This window comes from Diabrotica undecimpunctata, chromosome 8 (genome assembly GCF_040954645.1).
Source record: "Diabrotica undecimpunctata isolate CICGRU chromosome 8, icDiaUnde3, whole genome shotgun sequence".
Lineage (NCBI taxonomy): Eukaryota > Metazoa > Arthropoda > Insecta > Coleoptera > Chrysomelidae > Diabrotica > Diabrotica undecimpunctata.
The window spans coordinates 5,408,988-5,435,246 of NC_092810.1; the positions used below are offsets into that span (position 1 = coordinate 5,408,988).

General features: G+C 35.1%; 1 protein-coding gene across 2 annotated transcripts; it reads left to right on the forward strand.

Moving 5' to 3' along the window:
• The first annotated feature begins 6,140 nt into the window (after positions 1–6,140).
• On the forward strand, positions 6,141–25,726 carry LOC140448253 (uncharacterized). 2 transcript variants are annotated; one of them, XM_072541356.1, is made up of 4 exons: positions 6,141–6,415; positions 12,914–13,079; positions 20,418–20,447; positions 25,206–25,726. In XM_072541356.1, the coding sequence occupies exons 1-4, from the start codon at positions 6,217–6,219 to the stop codon at positions 25,624–25,626; spliced, it is 816 nt and encodes a 271-aa protein (XP_072397457.1). In that variant the 5' UTR covers positions 6,141–6,216; the 3' UTR covers positions 25,627–25,726. The 2 variants fall into 2 exon arrangements, with proteins under 2 accessions (XP_072397457.1, XP_072397458.1); XM_072541357.1 differs by lacking the exon at positions 6,141–6,415 and adding an exon at positions 6,525–6,640.
• Positions 25,727–26,259: the final 533 nt, after the last annotated feature.

A 26,259-nucleotide genomic window follows, 5' to 3' on the forward strand; every position in this document is an offset into this window, starting at 1 on the left:
TATTTTTCTTTCTTTTGGATTCCATAGTGTGTAGCCATTATCTGAATAACCCACCATAATCAGTTTTTCACTATGAGGATCAAGCTTAGATTTCCTATTTTCTTTAGGAATTAAATTATAAGCATTACAACCAAACAATTTTATCTTTTCCATATTTGGCTTTTCACCATACCAAATTTCAGCAGGTGTTTTATTATCAGGTAAAGTTCGAGTTTCTGTTCTATTAATTAAGTATGCTGCTACTCTTACAGCTTCACCCCACATGCTTTTATCTAAATTTGAATCAAAAATTAAACATCTTGCTTTTTCCATAATGGTTCTGTTAAAACGTTCAGAAACACCATTCTGTTCTGGATTCCTAGGTACTGTATACTGAATTTTAATTCCATTATTTGAACATAATCTTTTAAAAGCTTTTGATGAGTATTCACCTCCATTATCACACCTAGCCGTTCAATTTTTACATTAAATTTAGCAGTGACCATATTAATATATTCTTTAAATTTATCTATTACTTCAGATTTTCTCTCAATTAAATAACATATACAAAAATGTGAATAATGGTCTATAAATGTAACAAAATAAGTTTTATTATCATGAGTTATTGGATCTATAGGGCCACACACATCTGTTGATACAACTTCTAAAATTCTTTTTGCTTTTCTTTCAGCGTCAATGCTGTGAAAAGGTAATCGTGATTGTTTTCCTTTTAAACAGATTTCACATATACCAGATATGGGATACTTTGCAGAGTGACCCATTTTCCTATGCATTAGCACATTACGTTCAACAGTTGTAATTTGTGCTTCTGGTAGATGTCTACATCTTAATTTAACAATATATAAGTTATTTATTAACTCACCAGTTATCACAGCATGATCTCCTTTCATTATGTTGACTTGTTTATCTTTGAACACAATTTGAAGACCTGCTTCTTCCATTTTCTTCACAGACATTAAATTATATGAAAGTTGATTACATACCCATACATTCTTCATCTCAATTAGGTTACCATTTACTGCTTCTAGATTCAAATCACCTTGTTTTATTGCCTCCAATGATTGACCCTTCTTTGCTACATGTATATTATACATTACTTCCTGGATATTATCTAAAAACATTTCAACATCCTTTGTAACTAAGTGATTTGTAGCACCACTGTCTATTATGAAATTTATTTCACCAGATTCTGAGTTGCTAACTAAGGTGGTTTCCTCTGCTGTCAAAAATGTTACCTTTTCGCCATTTTCTGCTGGGAATGCCCTATTTCCATTTTTATTTTTCCAACACTGATAGCGCTTGTGTCCCATTTTTCCACAGTTATGACATTTAAATTGAAATGGTTTATTATTTCTCACATTACCATTACTTGTTCCAGCTTTATTCTTCCATTTATTCCATGGCTGTTTATTTGCTACAAATGTAACATCAGGGTTTGTTTCATGGTCATTTTTATTGTGCCTTGACTCTTCCATTAGTAGCTTGTTTTTAACAAACTCTAATGTAACTTTAGTTTCATCTTGACAAAACATAATATCAATTGCTGTAGTAACTGCTTGATATGCTTCAGGCATTGCAGAGAGTAACTGTGATATAACTTCACCATCTTGTACTTGACCTCCTGCACTTTTAAGTTCATACACAGTTTGATTGAATTCTGTTAAAAACATATTTAAAGACCCTGTTGTATATTTCAATGACCTTAGTTTCTGCTGCAGTTGAACCTGTGTCGAAATTCCCTTCTTTTTGTAAGTATTTTCCAATGTACCTATAATCTCTTTTGCTGAGGTATTTGATTTAATCATTTCCAGTACATTATCATGCAAACATTGCACAATTAGATTCCGGGCTTTCACATCGTTTTTCTTATATACTTTTCGAGAGACATCATCTGCAGGTTCATCTTGAGATAGTACAGCTAAGACACCAGCCTGTTCCAGTAACAATTTAACTCTGAATAACCAGTTGGAGAAATTATTTCCATCAAAGGGTTTGATGTTTACAACATTTGTTTCCGCCATTTTTGTCGTTGAGTTCCGTACCACGTTCTCCGTAAACACTTTTGTTTTCTGATTACCACTACGCAAGCTTTTTGAATTTCCACAACTCTGGGACCATAACCTTTAGGGATGCGTGATGGAAAAAGTCTTGCTTATAGATGGAATAGTAAAACGATACGTTGACAAAAATAAACGTTTTATTTTAACATAAATTCCTTTCTACATGATCTCTTTAATTTTACTTGTTGACATTGACACTTGTGTCACTGACAGGTAATGCCAACACTTAACATAAAAATGTACAATATAGAATTGTAATACCAACATTATCGACCGCCTGGCACCACGCCCGTTCGTTTTCGATGCTTGATTACCGGTTTTGGTACCTTACATTATACCTCCACATATGCAATTCCGCATCTAAAGTCTGTTTCTGGTGGTCCACGTGTCCAGATTCGCGCTCGTTGATACACGTGTATACCGTTTCGCGACCCGTTTCACGAGTTTTCCGATTTGGACCGTTACATAGCCTTCTCTTGATGCAACGGTTTTCTGGAACTGGAACTGCTTCTCTGGTGGGTGACCGTTCCCGTTGCAAGGTAACACGCGACTCTCGACGAAATGTGTGCACTACTCTTCCTGTTTAAATCAGAATGTTTCTCTATCAATTTTGTAACATTAACTGCTTTTTCTTGTTTTATGTGTAAACTATATTTTGGTATTATATCAGAACAAAACTGGTCAATATTTCAATTCCTTTTCGTGGCTATTTATATTTGTTTATATCGTGTCGATAAATAAGAAAAAAGGTGAACCTGTTTGTTTTACTAGTTGCTGTTGTAAGTAAACTAATTATTTATGAACTTCGTCTGCAGGTGCATTCAAAGATATCTCCTTTTTTGTATATGGTGCAAAGTATTCCAATATTTCAATAATTGGGGAGAGATTTCCGTGTCCATATTTCTGTTATAAGCTGTTGTTATGTCATTATGGTATCGCGGCCATCTTCTTTATATATTTCAACTGGAAGATTATCTATTCCGGGTGATTTGTTTCTGACTAGTTTTTTAATTGCATCTTTAACTTCAAGAATCGTTGGTGGTTCCTCTTTGGAAAAAAATACGCAAATAAAACTTTAGATCGGAAAATAATATTGGAAATTTCTTCATTCTTTTTAATAGCAAAGCACCTGTTCAATCCTCGGTCTCTTATAAACAGACACATCAGCAGAATCCATTAGCTAAGCGTAATTATTATACATAGTAATATTTTTTCATTATTTTTGGCGCTGCTTTTAAAACTTTTTATTAATCTCGTAGAAATCTGCACCTGTTAGAATTGAATCCACGGAATATTTTCGCAACAAACTTTTGTATTATTATAAGAAATATAATAGCTTTAATTATTCTTACAATGATAGACTAATTAGATCAATTAGTGTGATTGCATCAAAATAGTGGGACAATTATATTGAAATGATCTTACCTAGACTTTTTAAAGTTTATAGTGGTTATGAAATAGTTCTAGTTTTCACAATGTTACATTCATTTAAAAAACCACAAGGAATAGGGCAAAAACTGGGCGAATGATAAAAATGTAATAGCATACGGTGATGGTATTTAATGATACTTTATTATTGCTCAAAATTCTATTCTATTGGGCTTTATTGCCCAAAGTTCTATGGAGTCGAATGCTTTTTCATAATCAACGAAGCCAAAGTATAAGTTCAAGTGATATTCATTGGCTTTCTCTTCTCTATTAGCGTTCTGACTGTAAGAAGATGATCCGCTCTACTGTAACCCTTTCGGAATCCTGCCCCGGTTGATAGCTATCGAGCTAACCTGTTAGTTATTACTCTCATAAACAGTTTGTACATTTGGGACAGCAAAGAGATTGGCCTATAGTTCTTCAAATCTCCCCTGTCTCCTTTTTAAAGAGAAGTATTGTCAAACTTTCATTCCAATCATCTGGGACTTCTCCTCTGTGAAGACATTCATTGAAAAAATGTTTTAATTCTTCGAGAATAATTTCACTCCCCTCCTTGAACGTTTCTACAAGTATTCCATCTGGGTACGGAGCCTTATTGTTCTTTAGTTGTGCCATAGCTTGTTTTATTTCAAAGGATTCTATGTTAGAGAGTATTTCTGAGTTGACATTCGTTATCTCTCTTAAGATCTTCCTTTGCAGTGTTATCTGGGTTCTTGTTTGAGGAATATAAATCACGGTAAAATGTTTGAGTTACGTTTGGGATTTCGTTATTTTTTCGTCTTTTTATCGGGAGATATCCACGTCCATTTTCGGTTTGCTTGTTTCTGGAAGTGTGTGTTCATGGCATATAAATTTTCTTGTTCTAAGAAGTTACATAATTTTTCTCCTCTTGTGTTCGTGTGCCATTACCATGCATCTTTATTTTAGTTTCAGTATTTTCTTCATTTTTACCTAATTTTGCCTTGAAATCTGCCATAATGATGGTATACTTTGTATCATTTTCTTCTAATGCTGTTATCAAATCTTCGTAGAACATTTCAACTACCTCTTCCTGATGTGTTGTTGTGGGAGCATACACTTGTATAACCTTGATCTTGGTTTTATTATCTAGGTCTATTATAATATAAGCTACTCTATCAGAAACGCTTTTATATGTAGAAATGTATGATGTGAGATACTTTTTGACAAGAAATCCTACTCCACCATATGTTTCGTCTATTTTCCTTGTATAATATAGGCGATTTCCAGAGTTTAGATGCACGCATTGTTCGCCTCTTCTTTTTACTTCTGACAGTCCTACAATATCCCACTTTGTCTTGGATAGTTCTTCTTCTAATTCGTAGACTGTTTCATCTTTAGCTATCGATTGGATGTTGTATGTGGCTAGTAATAACTGTTTTTGTTTGTTCGTATCTATTTTGGCGCGTTTTGCTGAGGCCTCCTCCGTGTTTTCCGGTGTGGGATTCTGAGCTGCTAGCTCTACCCATCTGGTGTACCGTCCCATTTTTTTTAAGTTCAACATGTTGTGTTTTGAGGGGTATATTGGCATTAAAACAACTCGCTTGCCGGACGGGTTGGTGAGTGTTCGCAATATCACAGCCGGTTAAATCAGCATTTGATTTTCGCCTGCGACTTTGTGGTACCGCACCTGTCAGGAACTGTATTCCTCAGCCACGGGCCACTAATGACACAGCTGCTGATCTGTGTCATGTCCTCAGTTAATCCGCGGGTACCAATTTGGCGAAGCCTTATTCATACCTGTCCTGCATATCTACAGGAACGTTCCCTATTAGCCATTGTCGGGGTTGAGGACTTCCCCGCCCAGTCTGTCTGTCTTGCACAAAGTACTGAAGGACCCCTACTCAGTTCAGCGTCCCTCCTCTACACAAGCTGAGACCAGCACAGTGTTTCTGCTTCAGTCAATGCATTTTGAAATGAGTCTGAATCCGAATTGGAATTTTGAAATGATGTTGATTTCTTCTAGGAATTCTACCAGTCTTTCCTTCAGGATCCTCTCGTAGACTTTACCTAGAGTGTTAAGTAGAGATATTGGTATATATAATTCAGTGTTGGTCAGGGGTTTCCTTGGTTTGGGAATCATGATTGTACTGGCTACTTTCCATGGAGTAGGAAAGTAATTCAGTAAGAGGCATGCATTGATTATATTGTAAAGCAGTGGGATGGTACTCTCTGAAAGTTTTTTGAGGCATCTCCTGTGTATGACATCTGGGCGAGGAGACGTGTTTTTAGCATAGTTACACATCTGTCTGACGGTGTCCTCCTCCACAGGAGCCATAATCGGTTGTTGGATGTTATAGTCTCCAAAATGCTGTGGAGTGTAGTAGACTATATCTTTTTATCAGCTTTCGATTTAACGTTTAAACCAGTTTTTGAAATTAGTGCTGTCATGGGTAATAAAAGTTACCTGTAGTGTATTTTTGAAGGCTTCGGCTTTACCTTGTGGATTGGATATTATGATGTTTACTTTGAGATGAAAGTGAGGCCTTGACTTTTGCTTGGTTAGGATTTTGAATTTGTTCCAGAGCCAAAAACTGGAACTTTTCATCCCTTAAATATTCACGCCACTGGTGCACCCGCATGCAACGCATCCCACGTGACTGAGTTTTCTGCAACTTTTTTAAAGGTAAAAATAACGTGGGCGTTTCATAGCGACATAACATGGCAACGTATGTATACGAAACTCAAATAATTAAATGACAGTTTTCAGATGGATCGTGTTCGGAAAATAAGTGCTATCGATATAATTAAAGAAGTAGAAAAACATCCTATTATTTACGATTTCAAATATACTCCACCTTGTGATCAGCTGACGTCTGATAAAAAGAAAAAGACATGGGAAATTATTGCTGAAAATTTACATGGGAAGAGATGGCAAATTGCAGGTGAAGTTGAGCGAGAAAATATAGGTAGATATATATTTATTAAGACAGCTTTTTTAGAAACAAAATCAAAAATTAACTTTAAAAACTGTCATTTAATACTAATTTTGTTCTCCCAAATTGATTGGTAACATGGCAACAGGGTTTTAAATTCAGTCTCTAGTGTTTGAGGTTATGTTTAGTTTTGTAATGTTTACAAATTTGCAAGATATTCGCTAGAGATTGTGTAGCTCTTGATAAATACATCTGTATGTAAGTTTCCATCAATAATTATTTTAACCATTTTCTGTAACTGTTTTGTATGTTGGTTTTGTTAAATTTTAAATATGTTGATTTTTGAAATAATTTATGGCTCCAATCTTGTTGGTTCTATTCAAAGAATTGGATTTAGTGAAGTTTTAATAATTGCATCTACTTACTGTAAAAAAACGCATGTTTATTTGGTATTGTTTATTTGTCTAGAAATATTTTGACACTTTTTAGCTTTATGGGTATATAATGACCCCATTTTGTTAACAGTCTCTTAGTGTCAATAACAATAAATTTCATGACTATTATTGAAAGATGACATCCAGGAACACTCTACACTATCAGGAAGGACTCCTTTAATAGTATCATTCAACATAATATATTAGCTTGGGTTTAACTAAGTATTTTTAAATTTGTCATTACTTGTAACATATCATGGATCATTTGCTTGGATTTTCAAGTTTAATTTGCGAACAGAACAATTCAATTGAATACCATATGTACCATATTGGCTTCATTATAGCCTTTATATTATAAGAGCTTTTTTATTAGGTACGGATAGATAGATTTAGAGAGGTGGCCTTTTGGCCTATTCCAACGCAACCTTTTCAGATCTATTGTGGTCCTCTAGTCTTAGATAACATTCTCTAACCTGACCCTTTTTAAACAGTCTAATAGCTTTGAGACTGTACCTTCCATGTAGCTATTTTCTGGTGGATTTTCTTCTCCTAATGCAAAAAACCGCTCATTTGCCAGACTGTCACACTGACATAATGTGCTCTGCTGTTTCTTTTTCGAGGTGATAGTTATTAGATATAAGTATGATTTCCTGTCAATACCACATGCCATAGTTGATCCCCAATTTGTTTTTATTTATTTAAAAACACAAAATCCATATCAACCTCAATCGCACAGGGTTTTTAGAGGAGTAATGGACACAAGGATTTGATTTATTTACATTAAATAGATGTATATAAACATAAATCTTTTAAATACTCTAGTATATGTTCTGTGGTTGTAGTCAAGGTGGTATTTTCTTCGTAGTACTGGCAATCAAATAGAATGTTTCACCATCAAACTAAGGGAAGATTTTCTGTAGGTTGGTAAAGATTCTTTTTTGATTAAGTATTTGTGGGTTAGTGCAGTATTTCCAATTCTTAGTTGGTTAATTACTTATTTCTTGGTCTTTTCGAGTTAATGGATTATTCAAGTTGGTCTTCACATGAGGAGAGATTTCATTTAGGTTGGTTTTTGCATCTTTGTAGCAGTTTTGCCATACAGTGAGCTTTAAGTAAGTTTTTAAGGTCAGTGTATTGATAATTTCTAAATTTTATTGGGTATTGAATTGAATTGTATTGTTTGTTGAAATGCTTGTGGAAGATGGTCACTAAAGGCATCAGCTATTTGCATTATTCTTTGGCCATTATATTGTTCTTCCTTTTGGTGTTATTGATACTTAAAAACATTTTAGTTTTCTCAATTCTGTCCATAATAGGTACACAGTTCGTGACTTAATGTTGGCTTAAGTTCTTCTAAATATTGTTGAATATAGACTTTATTTTTATATCAAGTATTATTTTTTAGTTCACTTACTGCATTATTAAATCCTTATTGTTAACTGTTGTTCTTAGCACATTTTCCCTGAGATTTTTTCTTTGGGGTTATATTAAGTTATAGGTTAAGTTATATTGTTTTATGGAGTACAGTCTTCATAGAGTTTATAACATCCACTATGTTTACAGTTACAGTTTCAAATCGCCCCTGTCATTATTCTTCTTAATCTATTAATTTGTTTCCAAACATCTCCCCAACTTCTCTTTAGATCATCTGTTATCTTGCCTGGTTACTTTTCATTTTACAGAAGAGTCATACTCTGGTCATCTCTATATTTCATCTAAGGTGATGTTAAGAATGTTTGGGTACAAGCTAATAGCATTAAGAAGAATAACCGAATAAATTGAGGAGTCAGGGGGAAAAACAATGTTAGTCCACAAAAACAGTTTTCATGGAAATCGAAATATATTGTTTCAAATTAAATTAAAACAAATTGTTTTAACTCTACTGTATAAATCGGTAAATTTTTTCAGTGGTATGTTGACATGTTTACAGAGGAAAAATCAAGAGAAGACAAAAAATATTTTATTTGCAACATCATACAAAAAATTGAGTGTGCCGGCATCGACCATGAACGTTCTTCCCCAGTATCTGCAAGCTTCTGCATTACAAAATGTTTCTTTCTCCGAACTTCTCTCCCGTTCAGTACCTTGTGAATCAGTGTAGAACTTTCTAGAGTTTTCATTTTCCAAATATTTGGTCAAGTGGAGAAGATCTTGTAACTTAGCAGCTTTGACAGGAAGTGGGCGGTTGTATAAAGTTTCAGGTTGATTGTGGCTAGTAACTTCCAGAGTTGTGATATTAACTTCGTTTCATTTAACTTTGCATTCAAACAGCTAGCTTGCAAATAACCCAGAATAGGTATTCTTGTGAAAGATAAATTGAGGGTTATTTTTCCTGATTTCCAACACTTGAATAGGTCTGGTATGCATTGGGCATTTCTTGGGATACTTGTTGGGGAAATGTTTAGTCCAATTCAGAAATTTGATATCTTTCCCACAGTCCACCACTTGGAACAGTTTCGGTTTCATTCTGCTGTTGCAGAGGACTTCTCTCTAATCATCCAAAGTTTCTATATAAGCTTTCTAGCTAATCTAGAGTCGCACTCTAGATAGGAATGTCCTCTGATGGGAAAAATTACTTTCACAAACTCAAACCGTCCTTCGGTCTGAACTAGATAATGAAGGAACCGAAAAACTGTAATTTTTATTTTGCTCTCCAGTCGCAAAATATTATCAGATTTTGAATCTGAGATGACACTACGTTATAGACAAAGTGATGAATCATCGATCACACATCGTCAGCCCCTTTTTTGTTACCGATTTGTCATAAGTACAGAAAACAGAGGTAGAATCGGCCAATATATGTACATTAAAGCTTACAAAATTATAGTGTATTTTTATGTATGAGAGAGTAATAAAACAATAAATTATGTATGCAAATCCCTAAACTGTTGATACGGGTGACTCAATGAAAAACAGATATTTGTCAACAAGTTTACAGAAGTATATAGGAAAACAATTTTAAATTGAGTATGACCACCAGGTATAAAGGTTGGAGCAGAATAGAATACAATAGTTGTGAGGGTTACTAATCCCTAAATAAGGTTGCCAGTGTCGGAGTGATGGAGGTTAACAGGTACTAATGAATTTGCAAGAAATGTAAGATGTTTATTTTATTGGTTATATATAACCAATAAAAGTTTAATAAGTACCTACCTATTTGCAAAATAAAGTTTAATTCTTTAGATAAAATAAAACGTTTTATTTTATCTGAAATGAGTGCATTCCACGAAGTAAGGGTTTCAACAATCAAACATTTAATTCTTTAATTCCAGGAATCTACGACAGTAATTGACTAGATAATTACCTTCTAAACTTATTCCACAGAAAATGTGATGGTGGGTTTTTCCATTTTGTAGGAAGGTCCAAGTGACGTATTCAAAATTCTTAACAGTTCACTAAAAGTAGGTACTTCAGTTGCAAGGTGCAGTTTATTGTGTATACTAGTGTTATGGAAAATTTGGAAGTGCCTTGTAAACGCCGAAAAATTGGTCCTCTAACAGTTAATGAAAAAACATTAATATTTAATTGTTTTAAATCATTTACAGACAAACGTTTATGTGAAAGTGTTGATGAGAACGTTGAGTTAGTTAGCAGTACACTTGGTGTTGGGAAATCTACGATTTACAGAGTTATTAAAGAAGAGAAATGTGGTAGTTTTCAAATGCCACGTAATGCTCCAGGGAAACCAAAATTTCAAATAGAATATCATTTTAAAGAAGGACTTCGACGGAAAGTGCATGAAATCTTCTTTAGACAAGAATTTCCAACATTGGATAAAGTTCTTGTCTCAGTTCGAGATGATAAGGATTACCCAGAAATGAGTCGAAGTACGTTATGGAAACTTTTAAAAGAAATAGGCTTCCGCTGGAAAAAGAATCCCAGAAAGTCTATTTTATTAGAAAGAAGCGATATTGTCATATGGAGAAGACATTTTCTAAGAACCATAAAGGAAATGAGAAACCAAAAAAGAAAAATATTTTATCTTGATGAAACATGGATCAACGAGGGTCATACACCAAATAAATTTTGGCAGGATGAAACTGTTACAAGTCAAAGGCACGCTTTTGTAAATAACTTATCTACTGGTTTAAACCCACCATCAGGAAAGGGACGCAGGCTGATAATAGTACACATTGGCAGTTCAGACGGTTTTGTTGAAGGTGGTTTATTAACTTTTGAATCAACTCGTACCGGTGACTACCATGAAGACATGAACGCTGATGTCTTTCAAGAATGGTTCGAACAAATGATAGATCTTCTTCCTAAGAACTGTGTAATAGTAATGGATAATGCAAGTTATCACTCCAGACTTATAGAAGGACTGCCCACAACCAAGTGGTTAAAAAAAGACTTGCAGAATTGGCTGAGTTCAAAAAATATTACGTACCATCCCGGATCTATAAGAAACGAACTTTATTCGTTGTGTGCCCTTCATAAAGAAAAATTTAAAAAATACGAAATTGATGAAATTGCCAAAAATCGTGGAATGACAGTACTTAGATCCCCACCATATCATTGTGAATTAAACCCGATTGAACTGGTATGGGCACAGATAAAGAGTGAAGTTTCAAGAAAAAATACCACTTTTAAAATTCATGATGTTAAACAGTTGTTTTTGGAGGCCGTAAATAATGTAAAACCTGAAAACTGGGAAAAGGCAGTAAATCACACTATTAAAGAAGAGGAAAAAATGTGGAAGCTGGACAATATTACTGATAAAATGATCGAGCCAGTTATTATAAATCTTGGTTCTGAAAGTTCATCTTCTGAATTTGATTTGGATTTGTAACAAGTAGCTGTAAGTTTTATATTAATATTTTTATTCATCTATTTAACATACCTTAGACGGTTTTAAAAACTCTTTTTCTCTTTTGTAATTTTTAAAAATTAAAAAAAATGTGAATTTTTTAAAACCCTTTTTAATGTAGGCCAGTCAGTTCTAATATAGTGTGTGATAAAAGAGGTCACTTTTGTTTACATACACATAACACTTTATAACACTGAAATAATTCATTTATTTTTTACAATTATTCAAAGTAATTTTTCAATTAATCTTGAGCACGCCCATGGAGTGGTCGGAGCTACCAGTTAAAATTATGCTAATTACTCTCTCGTTCATAAAAATAAACTATAAGTTGAGTTTATAGTAGACATCGTTTGAGGTAACATTAGGGGTTGGTAATTTTTTTTGAAAGTCTATGGTTGTGGCTCCGGTATCGATTGCTTTTGACGACAATTTTCGATATTTTCTTTTCACAGAATAAAATTTTTCACTTGTCCCAAGATGAAGTTGTTTCTCGTTGTTTTTTTTTCATTACCGTAATTTTTTTTAAGTAATGCGATCTTCCTTTTTTTCCGGGAGTAATGCGATTTTCTTCCTTTCAGGGAATCAATAAATTCTGTCACTTTGAGGATAGTATCTTCAAGTTCATTGAATTGAGTCAAAATGCGTCGCATTTCGGTGTCATTGACGTTCCCAAAAATACGAAAACGCTGGCACTTGCAATCTGGCCCTACCTCATGAGTGGTGACTCGGAAATTTCATAACGTCACCTACACGGCCTGTTTTTCTTCTTTTTTTTTTTAGGAGCAGTCCCCACATCTACATCACAATAATCGCCACCACTACTATCCATTTTAATCAGTATGTACTGACTACTTTACTATTGTTCAAATAGAATCAACTGGCACACTAGAACACACCAACGATGTCGCTAAACTAAGAAAGAGAATCACAGAAATGCTGCACCCGACCCGACCTGTTGAGACAGCGAGGGGGTGCCTTCGGACCCTTACGGTTATTTCCTCGCAGCGCGCAGACTATGATGGTTCTTCCCCACTACACCGTTTCATTTAACATTTTTAATAAAAGGACTGTAAATGTTTTCCCTTTTACTCCGTACCATCTGAAAGTAATATCTATTTATCACTAAAAAACTTCTCAATTTCGACCAAAAGTGAACTGTGATTGTTTTTCCCCCTCACTCCTCAATTTGAATATGCATAACTTAGTGGATACGGTATATACTCCAAACACTGTGAAAAAAATAAGCTAAACAAACACTACTTTATAGTGGCTATTTCTCTCCTATTCCAGCAAAAGAGATACAGTTTAAATGGAAAAATGTTAAGGATAATTTCATGAAGACGTTACGAAAGGAAAAGGAGGATGAAGATAATGGAATATTAGTTTCTAAGAAAAAGAAGTATATTTACTATGATTTATTAAGTTTTCTACGTCCATTTGTGTTTTCTCCAAGAAAGTAAGTGAATGAATAGCAAATCTTTTTATGTTATAGATTTGATAGTTACTTTTTTAACACAAATAACAGCTATTAACAAAACTGTCATTTAACTATATTGGACAAACTTTTATTAGGAATAATTACGTTCATAGAAATAACAGTTAAGATTTGATTTCAAGTATAGTGCCCCTACAATTCGCTTATATGTATTTCGTCCTAGCAGGACTCATTAGAGGGCAGGGTAAAAGCCTTGAACGTGAAATCAAATCTTTTTCGGCAAAGGAAGTAATAATAAATTAATTTCATACAGACGCATACGATGCCATCTGAGAATAAAACAAAAAGCAGAAATCCGTATTCGTATCCGTAAATTGTAGAGGCACTATTCTTCTTCTTTAAGTTACATCTTCTATCGAAGGTTGGAAATCATCATGGCTGTGCGAACCTTGTTGACTACCGCTATAAGTAGTTCTGCTTTATTGCATTCAAATCACTCCCTCAAGTTGTTATGCCAGGATATTCTTCGTCTTTCCTCTTTTGCCTTTGCCTTGCATAATAAGTTGCAATAATCCTAGGTGCTAGGTACTCAGGTTTTCTTCTTTTGATAGTCAACAATATTTCAGCTTCATTTCCTATTCTTCGAATCAATATAAGAATAATGGGATGAATCGATATGCCCTGGAATGCAATTTTTCAGTCTCTATGTCGATGTCGGCCATTCATCGTCTGCTTGCTTTGAAAATTGTAGAAGGTTGCCAAATTTAGGCAAAAATCTGAATATTGGTTTCGAACACAAAAATTTTCGGATTTCTGCTTTTTGAATTACGTTCATACAGTTCGTTAAGGTTTAAATTAGGTGTACACACTATAAATGGCAACACTGCACGCCGTCGACTTTCCACGAACCTCCATTGCCCCGTCGCCAATAATTTGTCATTATACAGTGGTTGTTTAAAGCAGTAACAGCATAGATTTTTAATTTATTTTTGTAAACAACATATCTGTTTTATACGCCGGCTCAAATAATAAAATGGTGGTAATTCTGGACAACAGTATGTAGATTTATTTTCTGTGTCTTTCTTCTTCTTCTTCAAGTGCCATCTCCGCGGCGGAGGTCGGCAATCATCATAGCTTTGCGGACTTTTGAGACGGCTGCTCTGAAAAGTTCATTTGATGTACATCCGTACCGCTCTCTCAGGTTGCGCAGCCATGACATTCTACGCCTCCCTATGCTTCTCTTTCCTTGGATCTTTCCCTGCATAATCAGTTGGAGTAAGGTGTATTTCTCTCCACGTGTAATATGTCTGAGATATTCCAATTTTCTTGTTTTAATTATATTTAAAATTTCTATTTCTTTATTCATCCTTCTCAGAACCTCTTTGTTTGTCGCATGTTCTGTCTACGATATTTTCAGAATTCTTCCATACACCCACAGCTCGAATGATTCCAGTTTTTTCATTGATGTCGCATTCAAGGTCAAGGATTCCATTCCATAAAACAATGTCGAAAAAACATGGCACCTCGCCAACCTAACTCCAATTTTAAATCCCTTGTACATAGCACTCTTCTTATTTTGTTGAAATTTGTTCTAGCCTTTTCTATTCTGATTTTGATCTCCGGAATGTAATCATTTGTGGAGTTAATCATTGTTTCCAGATTTGCATATTTGCCCACTTGTTCGACGTTGGTTCTCTTTGGTACTCTTTTCCTTTTTTTTGTGTTTTTTTTTGAGGGGAGACCAATTCCTTGTGTACAGTCAGTTCATAATATTGTTAAACATTTTGAGAGTTGTTATTGCCTCAAAAGTTGCAGAGAATGTCACGCTCAAGAAATGTCACCAGAAAAAGTTGAGGAAAGAGTATACCGGAATACACAAATTATTTTTTAAATATTTATCGTGTTTGGACTCTTGAAGCTGAAGTCGATTAACTGTGACTGGTGGAGAGTTATCTCGTTTCGTAGTAAACGTTACATAAACAGATTCACTGGCTTTCATACGCCAAATCTGTAACCAGTTTTCTATTTTGTTGAGAGCGATATAGGCAGCTTCAGGCCTAATATGTGTTGCCATATTAACAGTGTCGTCAGCACAAATTGCAACTAGCTTAGATGTGATTGCAGGTCATCGAGTTAGAATCTATGGAGAGGGCATCACGTGACTAAAAACGACCTCACTTCGGCCATATTGTTAAGATTGTTTTGACACTTTTGACAGATCCTATATGTTTGTTTACGTTTGTTGTTTTTCGAATATTTTTAGTTTTATAATACTTTTATAGAAACTGTAATAATATATTGTGATAGTGCATAATAATAGTTTCTTGTTCTCAACGTAGTTGCAGTAGCAGAAGCAATTTAATAAAAAATCTTCAGCAATAACGTTCTACAGGTTAGTATACAAATATGTAAACAAAGTAATGGCCCGTACTTCAGAGAATAAATTAATAGTATTTGACTGTATTAATTTATCTTTACGTATAATCTATCGTGTTTTTAGTGTTTACCGCGGGATAAATAAATCATAGTTTATTAAAAATGTATTGCACTTTTTTAGATTTTGATTAAATCTTCTGAATAACTAGTCATATTTTTATAGTAGTTTTAATATTATTGAGTCCGGCCATGATCCCTCCGCCATATTGGTATCATCGTTAGCCACGCCTACCTACGCCGTTTTTAATACACACGTTAATATGCTCATAGCTTCTCCATAGATTCTAACTCGATGTTGCAGGTTGAAGGCAGTAAATGACAAGTACAGGGTTTGCCCCAGTATGCTTATAATACTTTTGCAGAGATAGGAAAATTTTCGGAGGGGTTGCTTTATTTTAACTTGAAAGTTGCGCATACGCAGATAAGATTTGATTATTTTATAGAAGGAGTATGATAAGTTTAGTTTTATTTTGTACAGTAAGGCTTCATGTCATACTTTATCGAATGCCTTACTTTTGTCTAGAAATGCTGCACTTGAGTATCTTTTGCCTTCTAAGTCATTAATGATTTTTCAACCACACTTTGAATCTGTTCCACAGGGCTATGTTTGTTTCGGAAACTAAATTGATGGACAGGTAAGTTTTCTTTCACTGATTTGCTCCATCAGTTGCTTAAGTATAACTTTCTTTAGTATTTTTGACAGCATTTATTAGCAACAGAATTATAGGTCTATACGAGTTTAGTTCTTTTGTGGTTTTCCCAGGTTTCACGATTATTAATATTTGACCATGATCAAAGTCTGATTTCTCTTAATGGAGAGGAGATCTAAAGGGTAAATCATTTCAAATACCTTGGCAGCTGGTTAAATGTAAATTGTGACTCTGATGAAGAGATAATAACCAGGATCGAAATATCACGTAAGGCTTTTATGACCAGGAAACCAGTTTTATGCAACAGAAACCTGTCGATGAATATTCGTAAGGTCCTGAAATGCTATGTGTGGTCCATCCTATTGTATGGTTGTGAGACATGGACGTTAAAAACCACAATGCTAAACAAGTTAGAAGCATTCGAATTGTGGTGCTATAGACGAATCCTAAAGATATCGTGGGTTTCGCACACTTGCAATGAAGATGTTCTTCAAATGATCAATTCAGAACGTCTGCTCATAAACACCATAAAGAGGAGAAAAACAGAATACTTCGGCCATATAATTAGAGGACCTAAATACCATCTACTTCGCCTTATAATACAAGGAAAAGTGGAAGGAAAGAGATGGATTGGTCGAAAGAAACTTTCATGGCTGCGTAATATTAGACATTGGTGTGGTTCCACAGTAGAAGAATTATTTCGCGCAGCAGCCGACAGAGAAAGGTTTCAGGAAATTGTAAACATGATGACGGCCAACGTTTGAATACGGACACGGCACCCAAAGAAGAAGAAGAAGAATATTTGACCAATTTTCCAGGGATAGGGAAAGTAATTTAATTTTAGTACTGCGTTGATTATTTGCTATCAACTTTCTATAACAGGTAGTTCTTGTATAGTTTTACCGGTTATTAGATTACCACCAGGGCCTTTCTTAGAGTTTATTTATTTTATTAGAGAATAAATTTATGTAACCTTAACACTCCCTAAGTGTGTCCAATCGAAGTAGATTCAACACGTATAGGTAGAAAGAAGTATTGCTAGAGAGTTAGATTTAGCAATGTTACTGTGACGAAAGTATGGAAAAAGCTCGGTTCAAAGAATTTTAAATATTCGAAAACGCAGCAGCTTTATCCAGACGACTACTTGCGAAGAATGCAGTTTTGTGAAACTCTAATAACGAAAGCTAATGATGAACCCAATTTGATTAAAAACACTTTATTTACTGATGAATCTTCTGTTTCGTTAGTAGAGAGACAAAATCCTGCCATTACGAGGTATTGGGCGTGGGAAAACCAGCACAGAAATGTAGTTTACCGAACTCAACGTCCTCAAAAAGTTAACGTCTCGACTGGCATTTTAGAAAACGACATAATAGGTCCATTTTTTATTGAGGGCAACTTAAATAGTAGAGTATACCTCGATTTGTTACAAAATCATGTTCTTCCCGCTATTTTCAATCTTTCTGATGTAAATCTGGAGAATGTTTGGTTCCATCAAGACGGCTGTTCAGTTCACAACGCCCAAATAATTAGGGAATAACTCTGACATCTGTCCGCAGAAGTTTTTATGATAGATTTGGATACTGTTCTGCCGTAGAAGGTCAAATATTTGAATCATTTTTGTAGTGCATAAAGAATTATTCCTTATTTTATTAGGAATTATTTTTTATTTTCAATAAGAGTATATTTTTTGTTTTATCTTTTTAAATAAATGAGCTTTTATTTTTAATTCAACCACAAAAAATTGTTCACATTATTAAAAACCGATACAAATGCACCGCTTTATAAAGGTCAGTGTATTTTTATCGAGTTTATATTATAAGAAATGAACCGGGTATACGTAAACAAAACAAAAAAAATCGACGAACGGAGTTGCATATCCTTTGCGTTATGTGTTACTAAATGGTATTCGTTTTCTGTCTAGAAGTCTAAGGTATCAGAGGGAATCGGAGAATTACAAGGCAATATTGCCAACTTTAACGCTTTATGTAGTTTGCAATATCTAATCCAAATCGTAACGTACTGTATTTGAAGGCCTAAGTAGATAATGGTATCATCTTGCATTGGTTCAACACAGGAGCTTTTTGTTTTGTGTAGTGACTATTTCACCAGATAATTTCATGTTGTTTTTCTTTATGATTGATAATTCTCACGAATCAATTATGATCTTGCTGTCTGATGATTTACGGTTCGAATACTGTATAGGAAATTAGGAAATATAGGAAATTCGAGTACTGTTGGAAAAGAAAAAAGCAAAAAATAGAGATATACACTTGGCATTTGTGGACCTGAGAAAGGCGTATGACTCTGTACCAAGGTCAGAACTATGGGAGGCAATGTACAAATTAGAAATACAGACGGAACTCATAGAAGCTACAAAAGCTCTGTATAAAGAAAATAAAGTGTCCATTAAATGGGAACAAGAATCATAGGAGACTTCACCACAACAAAAGGGCTCCTGCAGGGTTGTTCCACATCTCCAACCCTATTCAAAATATACTTAGAGAAAGCCTTGACTACATGGAAAAGAAAATGCGAAGGCATGGGAGTACCGGTACGGAACGAATACCTATATACGTTAAGTTTTGCAGACGATCAAGTAGTGATTGCACAAGACCAAGACGACCTCAGCTACATGATGAAGAAACTACAAGAAGAATATACCAAGGCTGGCCTAGATATTAACCTCGCGAAAACAGAGTACCTATCTACAAGTTAAGAAGACATAGAAGATCTACAGATTGATGACAACGTAACAATCAAAGAAAATGATAAATTCAAATACCTGGGGTTTATAATCACGAAAAAGGCAACAACAGGGGAAGAAATTACACAAAGATTAGGACAAACAAGAACAGAAATCCGACAACTTAACTCAGTGTGGTGGGATAGACACCTAAATATGAAGACAAAAACGCAGATTTATAAAACATTAGTGCGAAGTATTATGACATATGGGCTGAAAATTGGATCATAAACAAGAAAAACAGCAGTAAGATAGTAGCAACAGAGATGGAATGCCTGCGAAGATGCTGCAGAGTAACAAGAATGGATAGGAGAAGTAATGACGAAATAAAGCAAAGAACATCAATAGAAACAGACATACTAACATATATAGAACAAAAAAGACTAAAGTGGTATGGACATGTAAGAAGAACTAGCGACAGCAGATGGATAAAGAGAATAACCGAATGGAGCCCCATAGGAAGGAGCAAAAGAGGACGACCCCGAAAATCCTGGAAGAACGAAGTAGACGACGCCATGAGTAAGAGAGGCCTAAACGATGGAGAATGGAACAACAGAGAGAGATGGAAACGGTTGAGCAAGGGAAGGCAGTGAATACTGTAGAATCCCCAATATATATATATATATATATATATATATATATATATATATATATATATATATATATATATACTGTATAGGTTTTCCATGTATTTTGTGTGTTTGTGAGTGTGTGTGGGTGTGTATGTTCAATCAACAGATCCACAGGTAATGCCATACCTGCAGTTGTTTTCGTATTTTCGTAGTCATATTTATCTATGTACAGAGCAAATGCATTTATACTACCTATGTCAATAACATTTTAAAATGCAACCTCTTTGTATTATGATTGCATGAATATTCCTTGACCATTTTATTCATACTATCTACTGCACCTTTGTGCTTGTTATAGCCCAAAATAATTTGGGGCTTATAGGCTGTTTCTTTACCAGACACCAGGCATCCTATTTTTTTTATTCGGTAGGTACATAGGAAACTAAAATGGCATCTTTTGTATACAAAATTTCGCTTGAACGTTCCTCTCGATTTTTGTCGGGGATAAATTGTTTGGGTACCTCCTTATGGTTTTTCGTAATTGCCCTTGTACAAAAGGGGTCGTCTTTGACCCCAAATTCAGAAAATATTTTTTATTCGTGAAATATAGGAAATTTTTTTTTTATTACAAAAATGTGAGGGTATTTAGAATGATATTAAAGTGAGATAACAAAATAATGAGTTGAAAATTGAAAATATTTCTGAATTTATTAAAGAAAAACATTAATTGGGCTCACATAAATTGACCACTCTTGGTCATCCAATGGTTAAAACCTTTAAAATCTTTAAAATAGCATCAAAATTTACCAGAAAACTTTAGAATTATCAATTTAAGTTATTTGTTACAAATTTCTTACTATACAACTACATTATTAAATATTACAAAATTAAATTCATTCCTTTAAATTGGGCTATCGTAGATATAAATTTTGTAAATATAATCATTTTATTTCAGAACTAGCGAGGACATGGAGTTAGGAGGAAAGTGAGTACCATTAACTTTTATTTTATATAAATTTCAATCTACCGAGTAATATCTTTAGAGCGTCTTTTACACTTTTACATTTAACTGTTGTGATATTGGTTCTCTTAATTTATTCACCTTGTTTTTCTTCTTCTTTCTTCTTGTATGTAGGCTTTAAAGCCTGTTTCTTCTTCAATATTAGTCTCCTAAATTGTTTAAATTGTCGCACCATCTTTTTCTTTATGTGCCAATACTTCTTCGTCCATTTGGTGACTCATCTCGTTCTATTCATACTATGCTATCCTCTGCCATTCTACTAATGTGTTCGTTCCACTACTGTTTCCGTTTTGTCATGTTTTCGCTTCTCTCCCCATTCAACAGACTTTTACCTGATATTCGTCGGAGTATTTTCATCTCTGTTGTTTCTAGTAGTCGTCTCGTTTTAGATGTGCCAGGTCTTGTCGGTCGGCCTACTGATCTTCTACCATCTGGTCTTTCAAAAAACACTATCTTTAACACTCTGTCATCCTCTGATCGTACCACGTGACCTGCCCATCTTATTCGGTTTGTCTTGATATGTCTAACTATGTTTTCAGTTCCATACAGAGTCACCAATTCAGCATTGCGGCGCCTTCTCCAATCCCATTTGAATTCATCTCTTGAGGGCCAAATATTATTCTGAGAACCTTTCTTTCAAATACTAGAAGCTTATTGATTTCACTGCCATATGTAATAATTGGGCGAATAATCGACTTGTACAGTGTTAATTTAGATTTTCTTTTTAGCAGCTTCGATCTTAATAATATAATGCTCTATTTCCCGCTATCCTTGCTGAGACCTCTTTTTTTATGTGGTTGTCAGCTGCTACTTCGAAGTTGTGATCATTAATACTGATGTTCTGCCTAACTCTTGGTCTTGGATTTTTGATTACTACCATGTATTTTGTCTTTTCTTCATTTATTAGGAGACCCAGACTACCTGTTTCCTTCTCGAGCTGTGAAAACACCTCTCTCGCGTCTCTTGTATAATGCGTGACTGCATCTATATCATCAGCAAAGGCCAGCAACAGGTTTGATCCTTGATCAGCAAATCCTCCTGTCAGCTCAGAGGATATTTTACTTATTGCTGATTCTAAAGCAAAATTGAACAGCCACGGTGACAAGGGGTCTCCCTGCCTAAGTCCTGAATTTATACCAAATGGCATCGATGTTTTGTTTCTTTACTTGCGCATATGAGTCTGTCACGCACATTTTCGTTAATTCAACTAATTTTCTTGTTATTCCCATTTCTAACATTGCTATCCACAATTTGCTTCGTTTTATGGAATCATATCTTCTTCTTCTTCCCATAGCACTACAACCCGGTGTGGTTTTTGGCTGACTGATCTTGAACGGTCGTCCATAATAGTTGGGTCAGTGGGTAGCCCCATTGTTCTTAGATCTGACCATATATTGTCTCTCCATCGCATTCGTGGACTTCCTAGGGGCCTTCTTCCTGTGGGAATCATATGCTTGCTGGAAATCTATGAAAATTTGGTGCACATCGCGGTTGAATTCCCAGTTTTTCTCTAATATTTGTCGGATGGTAAATATCTGATCTATAGTTGACCTTCCAGCACGAAAGCTGCAATGGTAGTCGCCTAGAATATCTTCCGAATATGGTGTGAGTCTCTTTAGCAAGATAAATGATAGCACTTTATATGATGTGCTTATAAACGATATGCCTCTGTAGTTTCGGAATTGTTCTTTGTTTCCGTTCTTATATATGGGAATTATAACGCTTCTATTCCATTCTTTAGGCATTTTCTATTGTTGCCATACTCTCAGAATGATGTCATACAATTTTTGGTGTAAAAGGTTTCCTCCTTTTTTTAACAACTCTCCAGTTATGGCATCATTTCCTGATGCTTTATGGTCTTTTAGAGACGCGATCGCATTCTTTACTTCCTCAAGTGTTGTTGCTGGTATTTTGATATCTGCAGAATGAAACGTAATATCTGCTTCCTCCGTCTCACTTTTAACATTTAGTAAATTCCGAAAGTATTCCTTCCATCGTCCGACGATTTCCGTTTCTATCATTATAAGTTCACCTGCTTCATTTCTCATAGGCTGTGTTACTCCAACACTTGCACCTTTTCTGACTGACTTCACCTCACTTAAGAATTTCCTTCTGTCCATTTCCCAGATTTGCTGTTCTAGGTAGCTCCGCTTTTTAGTTCTGAATGGTCGCCGTGTTTGTGCTCTTATTCTGTTAAAATCTGCTTTGTTCTCATCTGTGGGGTCTTGTAGCATTTTCAATCTTTTAATTTCCTGAATTTCCTCGCATGGTTTGTCAAACCATTTCCGTTTTGGGCAAGCCCTCTTTTTTCCAATGGTTTCTTTGGCTGCTTGTTCTATAACTGATGCCACTTGCTGCCATGCTTGTTCTAACTCTACATTATGCTCTTCCTCTCCAGCAATTGGAATCTGTTCTTTAATCCAGTTCTTTATTTGGTGCTTCTAGGGCTTCTATGTTCCATATTTCTCTTTTTTCTTGTTGTTCCAGTTTTTGTATTGATAATGGTGTTCTTAACTTAGATTTCAACAGAAAGTGATCGCTATCGCTGTCAGCTCCTCTCATACTTCGCGAATTAATTATGCTACTAGAGTATCTTGCGTCAATGAGGACATGATCTATTTGATTTCGTGTTCTTCCATCATTTGAAGCCCATGTGACCTTGTAAATGTCCTTTCTCTCGAATTGGGTGGATTTAACGATCATGTTATTAGATATTGCGAATTGTGTTAGCCAGTGTCCATTATCATTTGTTGTGTCGTGCAAGCTATGCTTACCAATTACTTCTCTTAAATAATCTTCCTTACCTAGTTTAGCGTTGCAATCTCCCATCACTATTTTGACGTTGTGTTTTGGAGCAGCTTTATACTGTTTGTCTAATAATTCATAAAGTTCATCTTTCCTATCTTATTCGGCATCTTCTGTTAATGCATATATAATTTTCTTGTCTTACTGCTATATGGCAAAGCTTCCAGGAGTACCTACTGCATATTTACTCAATGTTTCTTAACTCTAAATATTTATATATATATATATATATATATATATATATATATATATATATATATATATATATATATATATATATATATTCGGTTTTTTATAACGTCTTACGACGTTGTCCGACTACCAAACGAAACTGTATTCTGTCTTGAGTTAGGTCTTCGTCCAGATTTCGAGCGCTTATCGCTTTCCTAACTCCCAGGTTCCAGCTCTGTGGTGGTCTTCCTCGTTTCCTCTTCTCTGGGGGTTGCCACATCATCGTTTTTTTAGGCAATCTTTCGTCCCCCATTCGGCTCACATGCCCATACCATATGAGCTGTTTTCTCTCAATATCCTCAACTATAGTGCCCTCTATACCATCACTTCATTCCGTATTCTGTCGGCTCTTGATATTCTCATCGATCTTCTGATGGCATCCATTTCCGTGGCTTCGACCTCATACATGTCTCAGCTCCATAAAGTAGGCTAGTTTTAACCATTGTCTCATAGATGTTCCATTTTCTTTTCTTTGATATTTCTTTACTCCATAGAACTCCGTTCAAACATGCTATAGCTCTTCGTGCTTGTACAATTCGATGTTCTATTTCTCGTTCGTCTTTTCCACTACGGTCGAAGATGACGCCCAGGTATTTATATTCGTTGCATGGATTTATTTTTTGATTGTCATCGATATCGAGTTGTTCTGCTTCGGCTCCAATTGAGAGGTATTTTGTCTTTTCTAAATTGATATTTAATCCTCATTTCTGGTATTCTTCAATTAGTTTTCTAAGCATGTATTCCATGTCATCTTTGTCATTTGAGATCACCACCTGATCATCTGCAAACTGTAAAGTATATATGTAATCCTGATCGTTCAATTGTATACCCATTCCTTTGACTTTCCTTTTCCATTGTTTCAGAGCTGTAGAGATATAAATCTTAAATAGAGTCGGAGAGATACAACATCCTTGTCTGAGACCCTTAGTAACTGCAAATTTTTCAGCTAAGAGGTTTCCGAATTTCATTTGGGAGTTTGAACCATAATATAGATCTTTGAGAGCACTAACCAATGTTTGATGTATGTTTGATGTGCCCAGGACTTCCCATAGTTTATTTAGCGGGACTGTGTCACTTGCCTTCTCAAGATCTACAAAAGTCATATGTAACTCTCTGTTTGTCACAATTTTCTTTTCTATAATTTGTTTAAGACAAAAGATGTTATCTGTACATGAACGACCTGCTCTAAATCCTCCTTGTTCTTCGTCTTCAGACGATTGATAATCTTCCTCTATCAGGTCCCGTAGTATTCGACCGTATAGTCGACTCATTGAGCTTGTGACCGATATCCCTCTATAGTTTTTACAATTTCTCCTGTCACCTTTTTTATATATTGGGGTCATATATGCTGTTTTCCATTCATCTGGTGTTGGATGTCCATTAATATATTCGTTAAATATCACCGTGATCATTCTGTGTAATTTCTCTGAGCCATTCTTTATTAATTCCGTAGTTACTCCCTCTGGTCCATTTGCTTTTCCATTCTTCATCCCTGCTATAGCTTTTTGAACTATGTTGATATCTATGGTAATATGCTCTCCCAGAATTTCGATTCTTGATGAATTCATATCTTCTTTAAATTCGTCTCTGTTCTCATTTAATAGATGTTTGTAATAAATATTTTTATGTTTCAATAAATTTAAAGCATTTCAATTGTTTTTTTTAATACAACAATATTATTTTTAGAAATGCCTCAAATATTATATACATCAATGAAACAAAAGAGCAGCCCGAAGGAGACGCCAATTTCCAATCCTCCCCACAAATAGCTCCCAAACCAATAAAAGTCCAAACTCCTATTACTCCAATGCCCACTTTCGGCACCTTACAACCTGTACAGCTTATCCAACTTCAACCAAATACACTTCCACAGACCACAAAAGAACCCACAGACGAATCGGCCACACGAAAGCTAACGGAAGTTCTTGAAAACATGTTACAGGCTCAAGCAGAGGAGAGGAGCGACGATTCGATGGGGAACAAAAAATTTCTGATGTCTCTTTTACCGTTTATGAGAAAATTACCCGATGATGTCAACTTGGAAGTTAGGTTACAATTGATGAGTGTTCTGTTAAGTTATGGAGGTAAAGATCTTATTGTGGGATGATAGTTAATGAATTCGGCTACATTGAGTAAAATTGGCATGCCATTTTGTATATATCTGTTCAGTTTGTAATTTATCGTTTTAATAAAATAAGTTATATGAATTAGTCTTTTTTTATTTAACTATTTCCTCATTCTGAGTTACAAAACTGATGGAGACACAGACGAGAATTCGGTTAATCTTGAGGACACACTTGACTCTATTTCAGGCGAAAGTCGCCGCTATACAAGCTATTTTAAAGGTATTCAGTTGCGTACTGGTTAATTTAAAACTTATCTGGGACTGTTTGGATGAAGGCAGCTCATATGGACCAAAAAGGCGTCTGCATCCCACAGGTTAGCTCACAGCCCTTCTTTAGAACTGTCTAGAAAAAAGTCTTATAAGCAAACCCTTTATCTCAGTAGGCACCTTCCAGAGAATTTACTGAATAATGTATGGGAGGGTTACACGACGCCTTGAGAGCCTTGAGTGTATCAAAGATAGGTAAAAGGTCTACTGGATATTAACGGACAGCTTATATATAGCATCTCTGCCGAAGTTTCGGGGACGTGTATAATAGAGTTAATCGATGATGTACAATGAAACAAGCGAGAATGGGGAGTTTTTGATCAATTTTGCCACCAGTAAAAACATGGT

Bases quoted from the DNA above. Each gene is read 5' to 3' on its own strand.
- LOC140448253 (XM_072541356.1), top strand. From the start codon at position 6,217: ATGGATCGTGTTCGGAAAATAAGTGCTATCGATATAATTAAAGAAGTA. The intron at 6,416-12,913 runs GTAGATATATAT...CTCCTATTCCAG, and splicing joins AGTTGAGCGAGAAAATATAG to CAAAAGAGATACAGTTTAAA. The intron at 13,080-20,417 runs GTAAGTGAATGA...ATTTTATTTCAG, and splicing joins TTTGTGTTTTCTCCAAGAAA to AACTAGCGAGGACATGGAGT.